Raw genomic sequence first — 20,387 nt, 5'->3', positions numbered from 1 at the left:
GCATTTAGGCTGACATTTGGGGAGTGGAGAAAGATGGGGAAAGAAAACGCGGCTACTTAAAAACTTTATAATTTCTAAAAGTCGCTCAAATGGTGTTGAGCTCAAATTCAGTGATGTTCAGTTATTTTTGAAGTATCGTTTGCTGTACTGTATGTATATACTCAGATGACTAAGACATATATGGACTTTCCAGAATCCAGGTCAATGTAGAAAATTGTTACAAAAAATACAAAATAAACTCTTAGATTAGTGGATCTCCCTCCAGTGAAAATCACCATTCCAGTAACTGGCTTCAGTGCCATCGGGGTGGGAGTTATTGATGCCCAGCTGCTCCCTCCCAGTTGACCTACTGTGCTAACAGAAGTTGACTTAAGTGAACATGTTTAACCTCTGAGATGGGCTGTGATAGGTAGCATGTGGTTCGTAAATGTATGTGGTTGATTCTCCCAGTGTGGCTGATAACTTGTTAGGCTACAAAGGAACTTAACTGGTTTGTTAACTGCCAGCCCCCTACTTACTAGTTTTGGATTCTAATATTTTTTGTATGTTGTATGGTTGGGGAGACAAGAAACGGTAAAATTAAAAAGTTTGTTGCTAAAATCAAAGATTAGAGACCTTTTCTTTGCTTGCAAATAAAGGTAAACAATGACAAGAAAAGCTGGGTCCTGGAAAGCATGACAAGGAAACTGAGACAAAAGATTTTTAGATACATGTTTTTCTAACTACGGGAGTCCTGGTGATTCTTTCGTAAGACTGCTTAGCAGTGCTTACTGTATCATATCCTGGACAGAGCAGGAGAATAGGCCAAGTTTGCTGCTTGGTCAGGAGCCAGCACAACCTATTAGAGTCAAAGGTTGTTTGGGACTTTAGCCAAGTTAGGTCCAAAATACCTCAATTATTTTGTACATACTGGGAATACTGCTGATGAAGACAGTGCTGTGGGGTATAATTTCTTGGACTCGGTTTCTGTGAAGAGTGTGGCTTTAAGTGTTAGCACTTAGATAATTATTTGCTTTATAAAGCAAGGGACTCAATTCTGTGATATTTTTTTTAATGACAGAACTCCCTTCAGGGGTTCATTGAGGGTGACACTTAAGTTTCTATGTTTCACCTCCTCCCTTTCTCCTCCTCCCACCTCCATCTCACTGAAGCCTTGAATCTCTAGAAACTTAAACATGGCCTTCTTGTAATCTCGCAGACATCCTTTTAAGTCCACCTGTGCAGGAATGTTTGCAAGATCAGAGCTTCTTTCCAGCCTGTGCTAACACAATTGCATTTCAGTGGTGCCGAGCTGGGGAGTGTGTCAGTAAAACTCCCATCCCTGAGCATGTTGATGGAGACTGGAGCATGTGGAGTCAGTGGAGCATGTGCAGCCGGACGTGTGGCACAGGAGTGCGATTCAGACAGCGGAAATGTGACAATCCCCCGTAAGTCTTCACACCATGCTGATTTCTTTTTGCATGTAGCACTTAGACAGTCCTTGCTGCAAGAGTACAGGGAGGAAATGGGCAGCAGAGCGGTGTAGAGGACGTGAGAGATTTCTTGTTCACAAGCAGCAAGGACCAGCTCAAAATCCAGGAGTGACTCAGAACGAAGTAGGTTCTGTGGAAGTGGCTTGAAGGGTTACCATTGTAAGTGGTCCATTGCAATGATTCAAACATAGATACAATCGAATTAAAGACCTGTAGTTTGGCAGAAAAAATGATGCTGTTTCCTCTCCAGCACTGAGATGAATGAGGAGGAGTTGATATGGATCTACAGACCAAACTGAGCCAATATGTCTTAGAGATCAGTTTTGCAGGGAGTGCTGGCTCTGGGCTTGGGAAGCGATAGAGTGGTTGACAGTGGTCATAGTGTCATACAGCTGTGTTGGTAAAGCACCTTGAGATATTCTGTACATCAGGGTGTGCTGCACATGAAAAGGAAGGTGTTCCTGCACACAGAGTGCAGTGGGTGCTGTTTAGCTCCTGCACAGTGACTACAAATAAGCCTATGCTCTTTGCTTGGGCTTGGCTTTTTTTCTGATTCAGGAAGAAATGTAAGTGATGTTATCTCCCATGTGCCATCCTTCATCCCTCAGGTCAATTGAGGCACATCTGGAAGTGTTTTCTCCTTGTGGGAGGCCTGAACAGGTTACCATGGTGGCCATTTAACTGACCACCCCTGTTTGTGTGCATTATAACTTCTGAAAGGAGTGAGGGTGCTCATAGCCTTGAGAGCAGCCCTCCAAGTTGTGTATCTCTAACTTTATTCATATTTCAATTTTTTCTCCACACACAAAGCACAGGAAACTTTTCTTTTTAAATAGGGGCTGAAATTCTGGCTAGCAATATAGTCACTTTGAAGACATGCCTAGATGATGGATAGGCACACACTGGCTGCTGCTGAGCTGTATTCATGTGAAAGGGATATTTTTGTTTATTCCTCTCCTTAAATAACGCTGAACTGCAATTGCACGTCTATAATGTCCAGGCTTGATTTTTACCAGCTCATTTTCCTGAACAAGGGACTGAGCTGTTTTCTTTGCTGTCAGCTACAAAAAGCCTCTTTAACCACAGTGCTGACCAAACCTAAATCCATTCATCATCGTTCCTTAAATTACAGGAAATGCTCCCTCCAAGATTGCACGTTGATTTTAAAATTCTCTTGCTCATATACATTCTTGGCTGGGGATACACACGTGATCTTTTGCTTCAAATTCCTGGCATCAGCCCACTTCTGCAGCTGGTTTACTCACTGTCCAAAAATATTGGCTAAGGGATTTATCTTTTATTTTATATATATTTGGTCTTGGGATTATTATTTTTTTAACTGGAATCTCTACTCCTGCCAGCTGACTTTTGAGCCTGTGGGACTATCAGTATTTTTAAACTAGTTGCTTCACTGTTTGATTTGGTTTTTCCTCTCTGTAATTTCTCCGAGTATTTGCATGCATTGCCTCCAAATGGTTGTAAGGCAGTGTGTCATGAGCCAGTTTGCACGTGCAGACTTTTGAGTTGTACTGCCTTGTGTTCTTGTTTAGGCTCGGGACTATTGTTGTACAGTGGGATTGAAGAGAAAACCACTGGCTTAAACAAAATATCAGCATGAGATCACCCCTTCTCCAGTTCCCTCTTGTCATGTAAAAGGGTCACGGTAGTATAAATGGGCTTTAATTTCTTCAGTCCCATTAGTGGGTGGATTCTCTTGGTATAAATACAGTGGAAGATGGCCGTGAAGTTGTCTACCAGGATATCTCGCACAGTCACTCTTTCAGGCATGTGACAGGGTGCGCTTGAATTACACTGTCTATTGGAAATCCCAGGCAGTGCTAGAGCCCGTATTATACAGGGCTTGGGATTTTTCCCTTCAGATTCTTTTGCAGAATCTGATAGAGGTGATGCCCAAAGTCTTGGCCTCAGTATTTGGAAAGGTGGAAAGGATGCAAGGATGAAGCCATAAAAATGGAGTGAAGCAGGAAAAGAAAGATACATGAACAAGTGCTAGGTAACTATTTGTGGGAGACCAGAGAGAGTGACTGTCATTGTTTTTCTTCATCTTGCATGATGAAAACCCTCAGTATCCTGTTTAAACATGCCAGCAGGCCTGTAATACTGAAATAATATTACAAAGGTCAGTTAAGTAAAAGATTACTGTCAGTAATTCTGCATTCCCTACCTAAACAGTAACAAAGCAGAACATAATCAGCATGGCAGAGCTACGTCTTGTCCATATCTCTGACTGCCTGTCCATGTCTGTTTATCTACTTGTTCCTGAACCCCTTGAATAGATGCTGTATATTCTACTGGTGTTTTACTAGAGTTAGTCTAGTAGAAAGCAGCAACATACTACCAAATAAAGTATGATGTTGTTGGACAGAGGGGAGCTGAGGTGGGAGGGTCTTGTCTGGTATATTATTTTTTATTGGATTACTGGGAGTAGAAACATCTCCCAGATCTGTAGGATGCTCTGTTGTTTTGTGGCTGATGAGATGAGTGCATCCAACTCTTTAATTTTGGGAGAAACTACATCAGGAGGAAGCAGTTTGGTTTACTCCTTAATTAGAAAGGGAAGCCAGGTCAGGCTGCTGAAGGGCTGAGCAGAGGAGTGCAGGCCAAAAGGCACTACGTCCCTGCAGCTCCCACTGGCTGGGAGTGGTGGGTGCTTAGGAAGTCTCTGTTTCCTAATGGAATTGGCTATTACTTTAGTATTGCCAGTGACCATTAATACCAACAGTGAGAGCTGCTCGCTTCCAGTCTGCATTGGCAAACTCATAGAAAGTCCTTCAAAAATTAATGGCATCTTAAGGTTAAAGCCAAAGCAACTGCTGATGAGCACAGTAAATAGTAGTCCTGCTGTGTCTCCTGTTCCGTGGCATCAGCTTGATATCCTGCTCTTGAGAGAGTGCTCTGTTACTCTTTGGGTATTCTGGCCACTTCCTTTTTTGTTTTTTTTTTTTCCTGTGCGTGTACACACAAACATGCACAGAGTCACTTACATTCAATGGCTACATCTCTTTTTGCTGTAGCCAAAGAGATGGTACTGAAACCAAAGTTTGTGTATCTGATGTCTTTATGTGACTGCAGAGTTCACGTGGGAAGAAGCCTGTGTCATGCTTCTAGTCATCTGGACTGAGTGTCTTATCTCATCCAGTCTAAGGCAGCAGACACAATCCTCCCAGAAGATTTCTGCATCAGTCTCAGCACATCTGCTGCCTTGCACGTGTCCGTGGCAGAAAAGAGGTGTTAGCAGTGCAAGCATGCGTTTGTTCAGGCTGTTCTTCTGGTGACTCTCTGTGATGTTACAGCATGTTCATTAAAAAGAAAACAAAACACTCTTTCTGGGTTTAATGGAGCTACTGTAAAAATTTGATCTAGGCTGAAATTTGGCATAAAGCTCTTCTATGCAGAATCAAATGTTTTTGTTGCACCGAATGCTGAATTCATCAAGTCCAGCACAGCTAGGAAATCAAAGACCCAGTCCTATAGCCAGTGTGTAAATGAACAGGACAACTCTTGCTAGGACCACTGACACAAATAAATGATATACAATGAGGGCCTTGGTTTCTAATTCGCTGAGTGATATAACCTGATGCTCATTGCTCTTCTGGGAGGGAGGGTGGAAGAAGCTTTTGGAATGAACTGCCATACTGCTAAAAACCCGAATTTGGCTGGAGTTGCTTTTTATAGCTATCTGTTAAAGAAAAGTAAGAACATGACTTTTTCTGTCTTTGCTGATTACAGCTGGGGAGATAGATATGTGACAAATTCAGGAGAGTATCAGCAAGCAGCTAAAGAAATTATCTGTTAGAATGGCTAAGTCTTATGCTTACTAGAGTTTTTTGTATTTTGTTTTGTTTTGCAAAGAAAATATAGGCTATTGTTGAGAGTTTGAGTTTTCCTTCTTCTCTGGGGAATCGTAAATAAGAATAAATAGATTTTGCAGGTGTTGGATTAGTGGCCTGCTCCTGCTACAAAACAAATGTGTAAAATGGCATGGTTTTCATGGATGGAGATTTTCTGCTGCACAGATTTGTTTCTGGACACCCTACTTACAGTACAGGTTATAGCTACTTCTATGTTATTTTTGTTTCAAACTACTGAAAACAAAACCTTAGAGGACATTTGCTGAAGAGATGTTTGCTCTGTCCCCATTGTTAAGAGTGTTTGAGGCAGGGGGCAAAGCAAATGGTGGGAAGAGAAAGGTGAAACTTTCTGGGTTGCTTGCCTCTGTCCTGAGTATTTGGTGTGATCCTGGGCACAGTAGCATCACCTCGGTGCCTCTAGGTTCCCCATTAAGAATATAAATATTTCGGTATTTATGATGGAACCATAAATTATCTTCTGAACTGCCTGACTGTGCAAATATAAATAATACTTAGACTTTAGGTGACTTGCTCAGTGCACCTTCCAAAGCCTAACACCCACAAGTCACCATCAGTTAAGAAACTTGTCCCACGTCACAGGAAAAGTTAGTCAGAGCTCAGGGCTGATATCACAGCAGAATGCAAAGTTTGGGAGTGCCTTACTTTAAGTCCTGTTCTGAAACTGCTGGTACACACACACACACATATATTCTCTCCACTCTTTCTCAGTCATTTGCCTGCTCCATCTGAAAATAGATTAGGACAGGAAAGAATTGCTGTTGAAGTCAAAGAGGAAATCTAGGTCAGCAATGCAAAATCAGTCACATCCCTTGGTTCATGACCAGGATACAAATAGTCAAACACTCTGTATCTTGTAAGAAGGCTGCTAAGTGCCCACAGGTGAATAGCATTTTGGATTACCTCTTATGTGAGGTGTGCAATGTGTAGGCAGCCCCTATTTATTGATCTGTGTGTGGGATACTACAAATGACCATGCTTCTGAAGTACTCCAGAGCATTTATGATAAGCCAGTTATAGATCCAGAATGGAGCTTGAATAATTTTCTGTCAGAGCTGCTGAGAGCAGGATTTGCCCTCCAACAAGGAACATATGAGAGGAAGGATCCTTCCTGCTATTTTAAGAGTTGCCTTGGACAGGGAAAATTAGGCAAAGGTGTCCCTGTGAGAAGCTGTGCTGTTCCTGCTGACCCTGGTTTCTCTCTCCTGCAATAGCCCGGGGCCAGGTGGGAAGAACTGCCGGGGAGCCAGTGTGGAGCACACTGTGTGTGAGAACTTACCCTGCCCTAAAGGTGTGCCAAGCTTCAGGGACCAACAGTGCCAGGCCCATGACAGATACACCAACAAGAAGAAAAGCCTCCTGACAGCTGTCATCGTTGATGGTAAGTTTTTTCATCTTACTCTGTAATTCCTTGCTGTTCTTTCACTGCAGCTTCTCAACCCATCTTGATTTCATCTGCAAGACTCCCATTTGTTGGTCAGAAGGCTACAGCATGTTCCCCTTAGCTACAGCTGAAAGACTAATTTCAATTAGTTGTTCTTGTTGCTGCCCTGCTGTTCTTTTAGCCTTCTTAACAGAAAATACAGAGCTGTCAGTTCTTTACTCATCTTTTTGTAGTGATGGGGAAGAGGTGCCTTAACTTGATTCCCAGTCTGAACAGGCAGATATTTGGGAGTGGGAATTTAAACATTAGAAAGTTCAAATTAATTTGGAACTGGAAAAAAAGACGGATTCCCTAGGACTTTTTGATATGTGTCATTTCTGGGCATTTCAGCATGTTTGTCTATCCTACTTACATTCCTTTAATTCTTCCTTTGCTGGATCTTGCTGTTCATCTACTATTCAACCAGATGTTGAGGGGATATGAAAAAGGATTGTAATGATGTCCTTTCTGCAGGAACAAACATCTTTCACTGCATTCTGCTGAAAAACAGTCAAGGCTAGTTTCATTTGGTCATCTTAAAGACATACTTGAACAGAGGAGGGTGGTGTTGGAACTGATACCAGAAGACCAGACATTGGATAAGCCCTTTCCTGTGCTAGCACTGACAGATTAGGTCTGATGCCAGGACAAGCGTACAGACAGCATTTCAGTTCCCATAGCAGACCCTCCAAGAGCTCAATTCCTTCAGATGCCCCAGGAGACAGACTGGTTTTGCTTGTTGTTCCCCTCCGCCTCACTCCCCAAATAGTTTTGCTGGGTGAATGCACAATGCAGAGCTACTTCCCTGACTAATTTCAGTCACAGAAAACTCTCCCAGTTTTTTCCAGGGGTGAGCTGTTTCACTCCTTTCTCCATTTCTGATCAGGAACTATGGGTTGCTGAGGGTCCTGTAAATAGGAGATAAAAGAACAAAAAAACCAGATGATTCAGTGATCTTCTCTGATCGGTGCTGCCAGAATTAGTAGCATATTGCAGTGGGAACATTCAGCCACAGAAAGGGAATACGCCATTTTTTGGACAGCTGAAGACTGAACAAGCTATTGCTAAAAGGTAATAGCCAACATCGTCCCTGCTATCTAGCAAAGCCTCACTCACCTGAGCCATGTTGCCCCAGTTTCCATGAATGCAAATTAGAAACCTTTCCTGCCCTGTTGCAGATCTCGCAGCTGTGGAAAGAGGCTGTCCAGAGGCACTCAGACTAGTGGTTTCCTGCACAAGCTGCTCTTTCGACAACTTTCCCAGCTCCTCTGTTCACTCTGCAAGTAAAATCAAAATCCAGCCTCTGCGAATTTTCTTTGCATCAGACACAAGGCAGGGAGTTTGAACATCCACAGGATATGCCTGTGTCAAGCAAGACAGATGGACAGAGGGCAGCTCAGCTTCACATCTCAGTGTCGCTGTTTCTTGAAGCATGTTAGAGCACCCATGCAATGTTCTCCAGTACCTTTTTTCAGCATATTGAAGCACCATGCTCAGAAGCATTTAAATAGACACAGATCCAAACCAACCTTGAGCTAATCTACACTGTGCTTGAACTCTACTTACATGTATTAGTGAGGTGGGAGCTGATTACAGGTTTTTGATTGCACTGGAAACTTAGATGCCAGTTAACAATACAAATCTTTGAAAATACTTTTTTATGTAACTCCTTTTCTAGCTAAACACAATAGTAGCTTTTCTGAAGTGAGGTCTAAATATATGATATAATGATTGCCATTAGCATGGAAGAAAAATGCAACTTTTTGTTACTGATGTATTTCAAATTAATTTGGGGGTTCTTTCTGTATATATTCTACCAGCATAGTTTGCTGACAGAAATGTTTGTAAGACTGCAAGTATCAGTTTAATGAAATAGTAGGTAATATGTATGCAAGAATGCTTTAAATTTATGTATACAAATTTTCTTACTGGCAAACTGATGCAAGAAGTCAGTCCATCAAGAGTAGAAAAGGGCTGGAGAACTTGTTCTTCTTAAATCACTGGTGGTAGCCTGAATTTTGTCTGAGACGCTCACACAGTGACTTGGTCATTCATGTCAGGCTGCTCAATGTTCACTGTAATAAACATCCGTTCACAAACAGATGCGTAGAAGTGTATTAACTAAATGGTTTTCTGTGTCTTAAAAGACCAATCTCATCAATGTAACCCTTTGAATATTGATTATTTCAAAGTGAGGAAATGACAGGCATAAATTGAAAGGCTCATGTTCCTTCAAAGATGAGAATATCAACAGATACCTTTCCAAATCCATTCACGTAGAGATTGCATCACCATGGCCTCAAACACTTGTTTGTGTGGTTTCTAAAGGCAGTTGCTTTTGTATTTCTTTTTCCAGATAAGCCATGTGAGCTCTTCTGCTCTCCACTGGGGAAGGATTCCCCTGTGCTGGTGACGGACAGAGTCCTCGATGGCACGCCATGTGGGCCTTACGAGACCGACCTCTGTGTACATGGCAAGTGCCAGGTGGAGTAACTTTCTCTTCTTTTATTTCTAGTGTTATGTGTAGTCTGGGGCAGCTGTGTATATCCTAGAAGAACAGGCATCCTTGTGGGTGGCTTGGGAAGCTGCCTTTGAGGTGAGAGGGCAACCCTGTCTAATAAGACCCATCGGAAGCGCTCCGCAGCCCTGTGTCTTGGTATGAGAATTATGATAAATGCCCGAGGTATGAGATTATTACTGAGCTGCTGGGAATGTTCAATGAGTATATTTGCTTGTATGTAGTCATCAAATGGCTTGGGTGGGAAGGGACTTCTGTGAGGGGAGCAGATGGGAGTAGAAATCTGGCTTGCTTAACTGCTCCATTTTGGCTATTAGAGGAATCACTGAAAAAACACTGATGCTGCAAACTGGATTACAAATTGTCACTAGCCTGTTACAAGTGTTACATTGCCAGCATCATGATGCTTTCCAGGTCTACCTGATTCCTGCCTAGAAATATTGAGGAAGCTTTTCAATACCAGTTGCTCCTTGGCTCCTGCAGCTGCATGAGCCAGTAGCTTCCCCTGTGTGGTTTTTGTTGACTATTGCTATATAATGCCAAGCTGAGTTACTATAGGGGTCCATCAAAACTGTTTGAATGGCCTATTTCCCTTGCATTAAGAAAAAGTTTCCCTTCCTCCCACAAACTAGGTTTTAAAGCTTCACACGATAGAGAATATAAGTTTAAAGGAGAAGATCCTGCAGCCCAGAGCACAGCCCAAACCAGTTTTCTTCTGCCTCTCATCTGCATTGACTTGCTTGGGTCACATAAAAAGCAAATCAGAGAGAATGTAGAATAGGCTTCCTTCTGCTTTACCACAATGGGACAGTCAATGTCCCCTTGGTTATCTATGAATGAACTGGCCAAACCCTGAACATGCTTGTTTCCTTCTGTCTCTGGTCAGACAAGTGAAGAATGGAAGTGAAGAGGACTCTGTTCAAGAGTCTTTGGATTTGATTCCCTTTTCCTGGAGTGAAGGTGTGATGGCCTATAACCATTTCGATGATGATTATTTCTCTCTACCCAAATTGCATATGGAACCAAAATTAGGTGTGGGAGATGGTTATACAACTCTTTATGATTTGCTGGGCAGTGAGACAATTCGTAATGCAGCACATTGAATGCTTAGGGAGGCCATCTCTTACAGCTGGTATTTCAGATTCCTTGAAAATTTAGTGGAGCTGTGTAGACCCATACTAACTGAATATTTAGGGTTTGGACAAGGGAATGGAGAGAAGATGATGTTTATTTAAAGATCATAAATTACAGGAGATCATTCAGAATGGATGCTCCTAGCAGTGTGTTGCAGTTGGATTGAAGGCATTTGTTACGGACACTATGACAGGGCAGACACTTAGTGGTTTTTCTCTCTCCTAATCATGTAGCATGTGTTCAAACTTTGCTGCACACACGTTAATGATGTGAAAGGCAGTTGAGTTGGCTACTGCAACCTTGCCAGTGCTGGATTCTTCCTGACAGTTCTTCCTCTAGGTTTATCCTCATCTAGATTTGTACTGTATGCTAGGAGTTCCCCTTTTCAGTATTAACCAGCCTGTTCTGTCCACCAGAACAGCTTTCTAGCATCACCCTTTACTTCCAGTAACATCACTGCAGATATGCTGGTCTGCCCTGGGGGCACAAGGCACACCAAATTTGGCATTATTTCTGATTTCTGTGAGCAGTGATTAAGAAGTACCAATTTTTATTGCTTTGAGCCTTCCAGGCAGGGAGATAGATGAACACGATATTCACCTGGGTATAAGAGAGGCTTTAGGGGCATAATGCAGCTTTACTAATAGCAATGCGACAAGATAAGTGAAAAATCTCTCTGGATTGAATTTTGCACTGCTGCAGGAGACACTTCCCACTGTTTCCTGCCAAACGCTGCTGAAGAGGAGTGTTTGATTCAGTCCTCCTAATTTATTCAGATGAAGAATCTGAACAGCAAGTTGCTGGGGAGCCAGCACGGGTTTGGTTCTTTATATGCTCTTTAATACAAAGTGCTTTGCATAAAGCCAGGTTCCTGGTGCATCCCAAGTTACTTATTTTTTTCCCTGTTTTCAGTTGTATCTGAAAAAACTTAAAAAATCCATTAATAACCTTTTATAGTAAGGCCAGCTGTGCACCTCCAGCTGTGTGCCATTGACCATTACGCTAGGCTGGCCAGCTTTACTGCTCCAAACATTCAGATCAGCAACAAATGGTAAATCAGACATTATGGCAGTGTATGTTTTCTTCTTCCAGTGAGGAGCAGTAGCCAGCTCCCCTCCAAATGAAAACCTTTATGAGCACAGAGCTTTGGAGGTACATCATGAAAAACAAATTGCACTCTAAGTCGGGGGCAACTGCCTTTAACTGTGCAGAGAGGTGATGACAGCTGCAGAACATTCAGTCCGTTTGCATCTGGCTGAGAGAAAATGCAAAATGATCAATTCAAGCCGAGCAGATTTGAAAGCCTTGTGAACTCATTTATAATACTCTTCTGCCTTATATGCAGTTTAGTGCTGAGAATTGCCATATGTGACTGTGTACCCCATTTGCCACAGATACTTGTCTAACTAGCTGCCTATTAAGCTAATTTAATCAGCATATTTATTTAATTACTCTTCTCCTTATTTCTTTACCCAGTGTAGACAAAGCCTGGCAACAAGCATTGCAGGGGGCCTGGAGAAAAGAATAAGTGCTGAAATCAGGGGGTGGTATTACTGTTATTTATTTTCTTGTGTAATCCTTCTAGTTAAAGGCTCTCAAAGGCAGGAATGACACATTGCCAGTGTAACAGACAAATTAGCAGTATCCATTGCCTGTGAACATCTAGTCCAGAAAATGTAATAGCTCTTTTCCCTTCAGCAGTAGATGCTCATAAATGAAACTCATACATTGTTTTCGCGTGACGAATGTATGTAGATCAGCATGGCAAAGAACAAAACCTGTTCTTGCAGGAGAGGAGGGTTTTGAGAAGGGAAGCAGGAACAGATTCTTTGAATCCTCAAAATACCCTAACTGCATTTTGGCACTAAGGGAGGAGAGTTTTCCTTCAATTGTACTTTGTGAACTTATTACAGTTTCATTTTTAAAGTCATGAGCTGAGCTCCAATCTAAACAGTGTGAATGAAGCCTTTTGGTGTCAGCCTCACTATCCCTGAAGCAAAATCATCTTAAGCAGCAGCATCCCTGTATCTATCAGTTATACCTGAAGGCAGCTGGAGTGAGTAAACTCGGTTAATACTTTGGTCATGCATAGAAGCATCAGAGAGCAAAGTCAGCCCTAAATTTAGCATAGGCATTCCTAAGTCACCTAGACTTTTTATAATCTTACTCCTTGTCTTTGAGACAAATCATAAGGTCTTCATTCAATTTTGTCCTGTCCTTGTTCATTAGAGTTGTTTTTGAGGCTGAACATTTCATTCTTGATAGTGACAGAAGTTTGCCAGAATGAGGACAAAATAAATGCTATGTAAGACCTTCAGGAGTTGGTCTCAAAAATTGAAGGGAGTGTTATAAAATTGTGCCTTTAGAAGAAGCATTGTAGAGTAACGACAAATGCAGTTATCCTTACCATCTTCTGAGCAAACTAGATGCCTTATTCAATGTGTATATAAGTCTTTGACCTTTTCTGCTTGAAATGCACATAGTCTTATAGCAAGGAGAATTTATTTTCTCCTGAGATTTTTCAGAGACAGAAAATCTGTAGCAGTCTGGAGAACAAGAGCAGTCTGATGCATCGGAGGAGGAGGAGGGTGTGTGCTCATCTAGGCTTTGCAGCCTCTCTCTTTTGCCTGCTTCCACAGCTTGCTTTCTCTAGCATGGACATTGCAGTCATGGTGAAGATGAGGTAGAGCGGTGCAACTTGCAGCTCAGACTTTTATCGTCTCATATGTCTCTTCAAGTGACAAGTGGCTTTCAAAGAGAGGATTCCCTGAGGGCTTTGTTCTTCCTCAAGACTGTTCAGTGTATGTTTCATGAGTCAACATTCATGGAAGCAGTGCACTTTCTAACCTCTTACAGTTTTTCATTGTTTGTGCTGCTGATGTTAATAGAAAACTGCTGGCAGAAGTAGAGCTAAAAAAGGTGTCAGGTATCACACAGCAGTGGTGTGGGGAGAAGACAAACTGCTCAGCTGACTGTTATGACGCACATAACTTTGTGCTGGCTTTTCTCAGAGGAGGGTTAGTCTGAGACTCATGATAGCATGAGAACTTTCCAGTGGGGACTACAGATTGTACTTAGGATGTAATCTAAGGTCTCTTTGAAAAGAGAGACCTCCTGGATAGTGGAACTGGGCTAGAGATCAAGGGCAGTCTTTGCTGTGATTTAACAACTTAAGAGGTGAATGTTTGGGCTCTATCAACAGTTTTGTCATGAATGCTTTGTAACGTCACGTCTACTTTTAGCTTGCTGGTGAATCCACAGTACATTCAATGATGGCAAGACACACATTAGGCTGTCCTGGCACAACAAAAATATTACAGAACAACTTTCTTCCAAAAGCGATTGTCACACAGTATGAAAGGGGAGCACAAATTTGAAAATGGACACATTTTCAAAAATAGTTTTTGCAAATTGGATAGGCAGAGTATCAGGAGAGGGCCACAGGTGGCAGAGGATAAATTGCAGTTGTCTACTGGATCTGTTGCTGGCAAACAGTTTTCTACGTACTCAGTACCCACTTTTTACATTTGATTGATGCATGCAGTTCTGGCTTTGCCTCCTCACTTGAGTATTTTCCATGTATTATTCATATTCCTGCATTACAGACTGTGGTACAAGATGTTCCAGACTGGGTAGCTTGTCTCCATACGACAACTTGGCTTAGCACTGTACTTTGATAAATTACTTAGTGTATGTGCACAAAATCCAGAAGGATTGTTTGAACTACAGAAACCTGTTGTGTAATTGCCTTTTTTTCAATTTCTGGGTCTGTAGCAATGTAATCTGAGGCCTAAAAAGAGTATCGGGGCTTTTGGTGAGTAAGGCATAGCGACAACAAACAAGATTTTTTCGATACCTTACTACTTTTTTAGTGTACTTTACAGTGGGATATGAAAAAAAAAAATCATGCTGTTTCCCCCCCGTGTTTCTTCTATGTTAACCTATGAGAGCATATAATAGACAATTCATTGTGTTATCTACCTTGGCAGCTTTAGATTTTGCTTGTGGCTTGAGCAGGCAAGAATTGACTAGAAGGAAGACTACAGATATTTCTTATACTGATAAATATATATTATTTTCAAATCCAGAACTGACATGATAGATGCCTCTTTTAAAGAATAGGCACTTGATATAAAATCCTCTGGTATCTGCAGCCTGTTGGCATTTGTACAAACCAGGGCAGAGGCAGCATGGAATCAGGTCAGAGGTGTCAATTCAGATGAAGCTGGTTTGCAAGGATCAGAAAGGGGTAGCTACAGAAAGCAATGAAAGAACAGAAGCAAAGGACTTCCTGGGATGGGAAAAGGCTTTATATTATTTGCATGTTCACTCATATAGCCTGCTCTGCTGCCGGAACACAGGGGTTTTGGCACATAACCTTCAAGCTCTATATATGAAAAAGTGGTTATCAAGAATAATTGTATCTAGCATGCCCATGAACTGCTAAGGAATCTAAAGATAAAGCCAATGGGCAAGTGTAATTGAGCATCTAATGCAGATAATGCTAATTTAAAATAGGCAGTGCGTATGTCCTGTTCCAGCAGAGCTGCTCTGATTCAGATAAAATCTGAAGGCTTGGGAAATGACAGGAGGATATTTGCTGAACTAACTTCTACATGGACTCCAATCCATCACACAAAATTTGTTGTGGAACAGAAATAGAAGTAACTTACAGATGAACTGCTTGATTATGGATCTAGGCTCACCCTTCTGTGCAAATCCTGACAGACACCCATAATCTTCCACAAGGGCAGTCGTGTTTAAAACAAAGAAATAAGAATTCTCTTACCCTCAGATCTGAATGTCAGTTGCTCACATATGTACATTTCTGTTTCATGTGGTCCATCCCTGGAGGTATCAATGGACACTGGATATTATGGACAAAAAATTGGCAATGTAGATGAATCTGTCATAACCAGCATGCTCTGTACATGATTAATTTGTAAAATGGCACATGTTGCATCAATATTTATATTTGATCCATTGAGACAGCTAGTTAGTTCAGCATATGGGAAGCATTATAGTTTTGTGAGCTACAATGTCGTTTCTACACAGGGTGGGTGTATATATAACAAAAATAATTGTGTTTATGTAGCAAAACATACTCACGCAGGCTGTATCAATTGAACTCTTGCACAGCCATTGAAAATACAAATAAAAATATCATTAAAAAATATCCAAGCAATACAGAAAATAGTTCACACAGAAGAATCCAAATGATGTATATTCAGAAGAGAAGAGGAGTTTTCCTATGCTGGAGCCAGCAATGACTGAAGCTGAAATACCACCCAACAAGCAGTATTTTCAGATGTTTAATTATAAAAATGAGAAGAAGGGGGCGGGGGGTGGGAGAGAAGGAAGGGTGGACTGAGATACCAGCTCAGAGAGAATGAATTTCAGGCTTTTGGTTCAGCAAATGTGCATTTACCTGACAATTTAAAGGTCAATGGACAGTTCCAAAACATGGTGTCAGAGTAGGAGACTGCCTGGGTTGAAGATCATTAAGAAACCTGTGGATATAGTTGTGACTGTCCATGCTGGGGACTTGAAGCCCCAAAAGACTATCTTTAAGTTTCTTGCCAGCACTCCCACGTTTTAGTATGAGACTGGCTTTGATTAAAATCTGCTTCCTCTTTGTCCATTGATGCTGTTAATAGTATACTGCAGCACTGCAGGCTTTCAACAGCTAGTACAGGCAGGAGGTGGAACTCCTGGGTGGTGTCAACATCAGTCCCTTTGCCAAAGTTACGGATATCACTGTCCAAGTCCATGTTGGATGGTACAGGAAAGCTCCGAGAGTCCAAGAACAGGGCTGACAGTGGTGAATGCTCCCACAGACTACTAAACAGATGGTGGTTACACCAGGCTGGCTTTTTACTTTTTATTCTTCCTTCTGAACACAGACGAGCTCCAAGTGCCCTGCTCACTCCTTAATGGATCATCTTGGTAAGAACACAAAACCACTTCCCTTCTCACCAGTCCATTCAAGACTGATGGAAGTGAAACTATCCAGCTATTGTTGGATGGGATGGTCCATGGACTCAGTCTGCTCAGCTGCAGGATAACTCTTGGGTCAGAAAATACACAGGATGTTATTTGCAAGGTCTTTCTTTCCTCAGAATGTAAAGCTTCCCCTTTTTGCCTTTCTGTTTCTTAATTAAAAAAAAAAAATATCACCTTACGTTGTTCAGTATGCTGAACTGTACAGGAAGCATCATAAAACAAGTTAGAGATGGTAAAGCTCAAACAACTCCCTTGAACTATTTGGGTTTTAAGGGATTGTTTCTGCACTATGAAAACTTGACTTTTGAGCAGTGAAACTTGGAATTTTCCCTTTGCATACAGTTACTTAAGGTTTCTGCAGGTTGAGGACGGCTCTATTTATTTTAACAATTGGCAGTATAATACATATAGCATACAGCATAACGTCAGTGAGAAGCTGGTGATGTACAGACTCAATAGATCTACCCCCTGGTCTGGTGGGGCTCGGACTTAAGCCTCTCATCCCCAGTGCTGGAATCTCAGGGGCTTTCTGACCTTGGAGGAAGCTGGACTTATCTCTCAATTAACAGTCCAAGGACTGCTGGCAGATACTTTCCTCCCAGGGAGTGTGAAGCTCACTGTGTTTTGCTTCCTCACCCTTCCAGCCCTGTCTCTTCCCATTTGCCACTTAGAATCATAGAATAGTTTGGGTTGGAAGGGACCTTTAAAGGTCATCTAGTCTAACCCGCCCTGCAATGAGCAGGGACATCTTCAACTAGATGAGGTTGCTCAGAGCCCCATCCAACTCAACCTTGAATGTTTCCAGGGACGGGGCATCTACCACCTCTCTGGGCAACCTGTTCCACTGTTTCACCACCCTCATCATAAAAAAATTCTTCCTTATATCTAGTCTAAATCTACCCTCTTTTAGTTACAAACCATTACCCCTTGTCCTATCAGAAAAGGCCTTACTTGTTTTAAGAGTGTGGCAGTATTTTCAATGATGTGGGGAGTTTTCAAAGGATCCAAGTGACTGAGGGGGTCACTGTAATATGTTTCTAAATGACTTTGCAGCTTTTGGAATCAATTGTCAAATCTTAACAAAAGCTGTTTCATTATGTACTGTTGTTAAATACACTTTTGCTTTGGAAATGATTGGAAGGCTTGGGCAGGGGGAAATGGGCTCTAATGTTTATGTAGATAAGAGTGAAGTGCTTCCAAGGTATTTTTCCCCCATAAAGTAGGAAGAACACAGCAATTTTCATCTTGAAGCCAAGAAAGAAAACTGTTTTATTCTCCTAAAGATTTTCCTTTGTAAGAAGCCATTTCCTGGCCCAAATCTGATGGGGGCTTTAATCCTCAAGCCCTGGATTGAAGGGAAAGTCTGCCCTGTGGATGGGAGGGATGATGCCATTGAAGGGAAGGCTGCAAGAACCATTCCCAGTTCCTCCACTCACAGGGAATTAGGATGAAGATGAAAGGTAAAAAACAGCAAATGTTTTGGGAGGTATATTTGTGGATTCAGTGGGTGCTCTTTCTATGCCTTCAGAGAGGGTCTCTCAAGTCAAAGTGTGTCAGTGACTTAGTACATGTGGGAGGAAATGGCTTGTCTTGAACCCCAGTGTCAGAAGAGGGGGGACTTATTCTTTCAGAGGCTTTCCTGGCTTGCCCTGGTTTACATTATCTGGGAAACTACAGCATAAATGCAAAGCATGTGATTGCTAACTCCCCATTCTTTGCCTGCCTCCATTATAGTCCTACAGACTCCTCATGTAGCACTGGGAATAAGTGTGGTTCAACACTCATTATATTCTCTTTATTCATTTGTGTGCTCACATAGTGCTAATAACAATGCAGTACAATAAAAGATAGCACTACAGTCTTAAATTAAATGCAGCCTTTCCAGTATCTCAGCAGGGTGGCAGGCAGGCATGTATTTCCAGCTGCCTTTCAGCATCCCCATTAATAAATCATATTTATTTTCCTGGAAGGAGAACTGCTGGGACATCCTCCTGTTTTGGGGGCATAATCACATTCAATATCCCAAAATTATTTGTTGGACATGGGTGTGAAGTTTAGACTTGAGAATTGCAACTGCCAGAAACTCCATTGCCTTCTTCCTACCTTCCTTCAACTCCCATTTATACAGGTTTTTTGCTGTTGTTCTCGTCCACCAACTTACATGCTGTTCTAGTTTGTGAGCAGCATTTCCCTTGTATGTGTTTAGGATGATCATCCTTCCTCAGCCTGTGTCTGTTCCTAGTGATTTACCCAGACAAACACTGCATCAGAACACGTCCGAATGCTGGCAATCTTTGATCCCTGTAATACATCTGGACTTAGGCAGTGGCCAGTGTCTTCTGAAACAAGGGGAACGTTTGAGTTCAGGTCCAAATCACATTGCTTACACGCAGACAGTCTCAGATAAACAGCCCAAGTTCTCTTAATATTTCCCTGCTTACCCTATTTTTCAAAATGTTTGTTGTTTTGATTGTTCTCTAAGATATCTCTCCAACTTTCCTCTGGCTTTATTATAAGAAGGCAAGGAAGGGAGAGACTCAACAGCCTTATTCAAATAAGTGTTATTAGTGACAGTCCTGCTAATTCATTTGCCAAGAAACTGTTTATCTACAGAGAATAAATCTTCAACTTATTTTTAATAGTAGAATCTCTGCTAATAACTTGCATAATGTCAGCTCTTATTTAAGTAGAAATTTATGTTTTAAGAGTGAATTGCTGATTATTCTGAGGGTCTTATATGGACAGAAAACAATTTACATAGACTAATGACAGTAAGTCTTACCAACGTCAACACCTACAAATGTGCAATGGTTACCATCATAACCTGTAAATGGTTTGTGAATGAGGAAGATTACCATGACAAACTCTATAGCTACAGGGAGAATACTGTGACTATGCTAGTAATACCTGTCTCTAGAAGCAAAGCTGCAGATTTTTATTGGAAAAAGTTTAGGGAGATGTAGAAAATTATGAAAATACCATTTAAAATGAAGCTTTAGGTGAAATTGTTAGATTTTTTTTTTTTTTACAGTTGAATGTCTAAGCTTAATACAGTGCAAGCATATGGAAAATGGCATAATTGTGTAAGCAATCTTATGGTACGGATCGGCCAAATATGAACTTGACCTGCTTCCATTGAAGTATTTTTGCATTGCAGGTGTCTTGAGCTATTTGATTAATGAGGTCTTTTTTCAGGTATTGCAAAAGTGTAATCAGAACTGAATGTTACGCTCCTCGTTAAGATCCCAATCCGAAGCAGAGCTCATTCAGTGAGCAGCACTGGAACTTGTAACAGCACTCTGAATTTTTGTGTGGTGAGGGGCTATGACCAGGATTCTGGATGCTTGGGTTATTTTTCATTTAAGGAAGTCACATTTTTCTCTTCTCTAAACTAAGCATCGCAGTAGTAGCAGAGTACATCGCAGAGTAGCATCTCTGGGATGTCTTTGAGCTCCTCAGGTGGAAATTGCTATACGAACGTGAAACATTGTTTTAATCTGTTGTGTTTGAAGGAAGTTAGAGTGGGTTAGTATGAAATCTATGATGATACCTGGAATAACTAGTGTTTGTGAAACTTTCTTCAGTTAAATCTTCTGAATCAAAGTTCATGCTCTTAGTGTTAGAGAAGGGGGTTGCTGAATAACCAGCTCAACACCATTCCAAGTGAGTGCTCCCCTGGTCCACAGTGTTCTCTTCCCATTCAGGTTTTCAGTCAGATGTTTATCTTAGTCTTGACCTCAATGTTTAGAGATACTTTAACCTTGCAAACAAAATAATGGGGACCTCTGGTTGTTGTCATTAGAAAATTGGCTGCGATGGAATCATTGGCTCAGCTGCCAAAGAGGATCGCTGTGGAATCTGCAGTGGTGATGGCAAAACCTGTAAAGTGGTGAAAGGCGACTTCAACCACACCAAGGGGATGGGTGAGTAACCCTCAGTAGCATTTT

General features: G+C 41.6%; 1 protein-coding gene across 1 annotated transcript in view; it reads left to right on the top strand.

The window, feature by feature from the left end:
* Positions 1-20,387, top strand: part of ADAMTS17 (ADAM metallopeptidase with thrombospondin type 1 motif 17) — a 192,554-nt gene that overhangs the window by 113,743 nt on the left and 58,424 nt on the right. The window contains exons 12-15 of the mRNA XM_059824030.1: positions 1,282-1,427; positions 6,577-6,743; positions 9,142-9,269; positions 20,243-20,363. Of these exons, the coding sequence (XP_059680013.1) occupies positions 1,282-1,427; positions 6,577-6,743; positions 9,142-9,269; positions 20,243-20,363 (562 nt within the window). The remainder of the gene's footprint in view (positions 1-1,281; positions 1,428-6,576; positions 6,744-9,141; positions 9,270-20,242; positions 20,364-20,387) is intronic.

Source organism: Gavia stellata, chromosome 13 (genome assembly GCF_030936135.1).
Source record: "Gavia stellata isolate bGavSte3 chromosome 13, bGavSte3.hap2, whole genome shotgun sequence".
Taxonomy (NCBI): Eukaryota; Metazoa; Chordata; class Aves; order Gaviiformes; family Gaviidae; genus Gavia; species Gavia stellata.
Note: the sequence above shows the minus strand (reverse complement) of the source record. Positions and strands in the feature narration are given on the sequence as shown.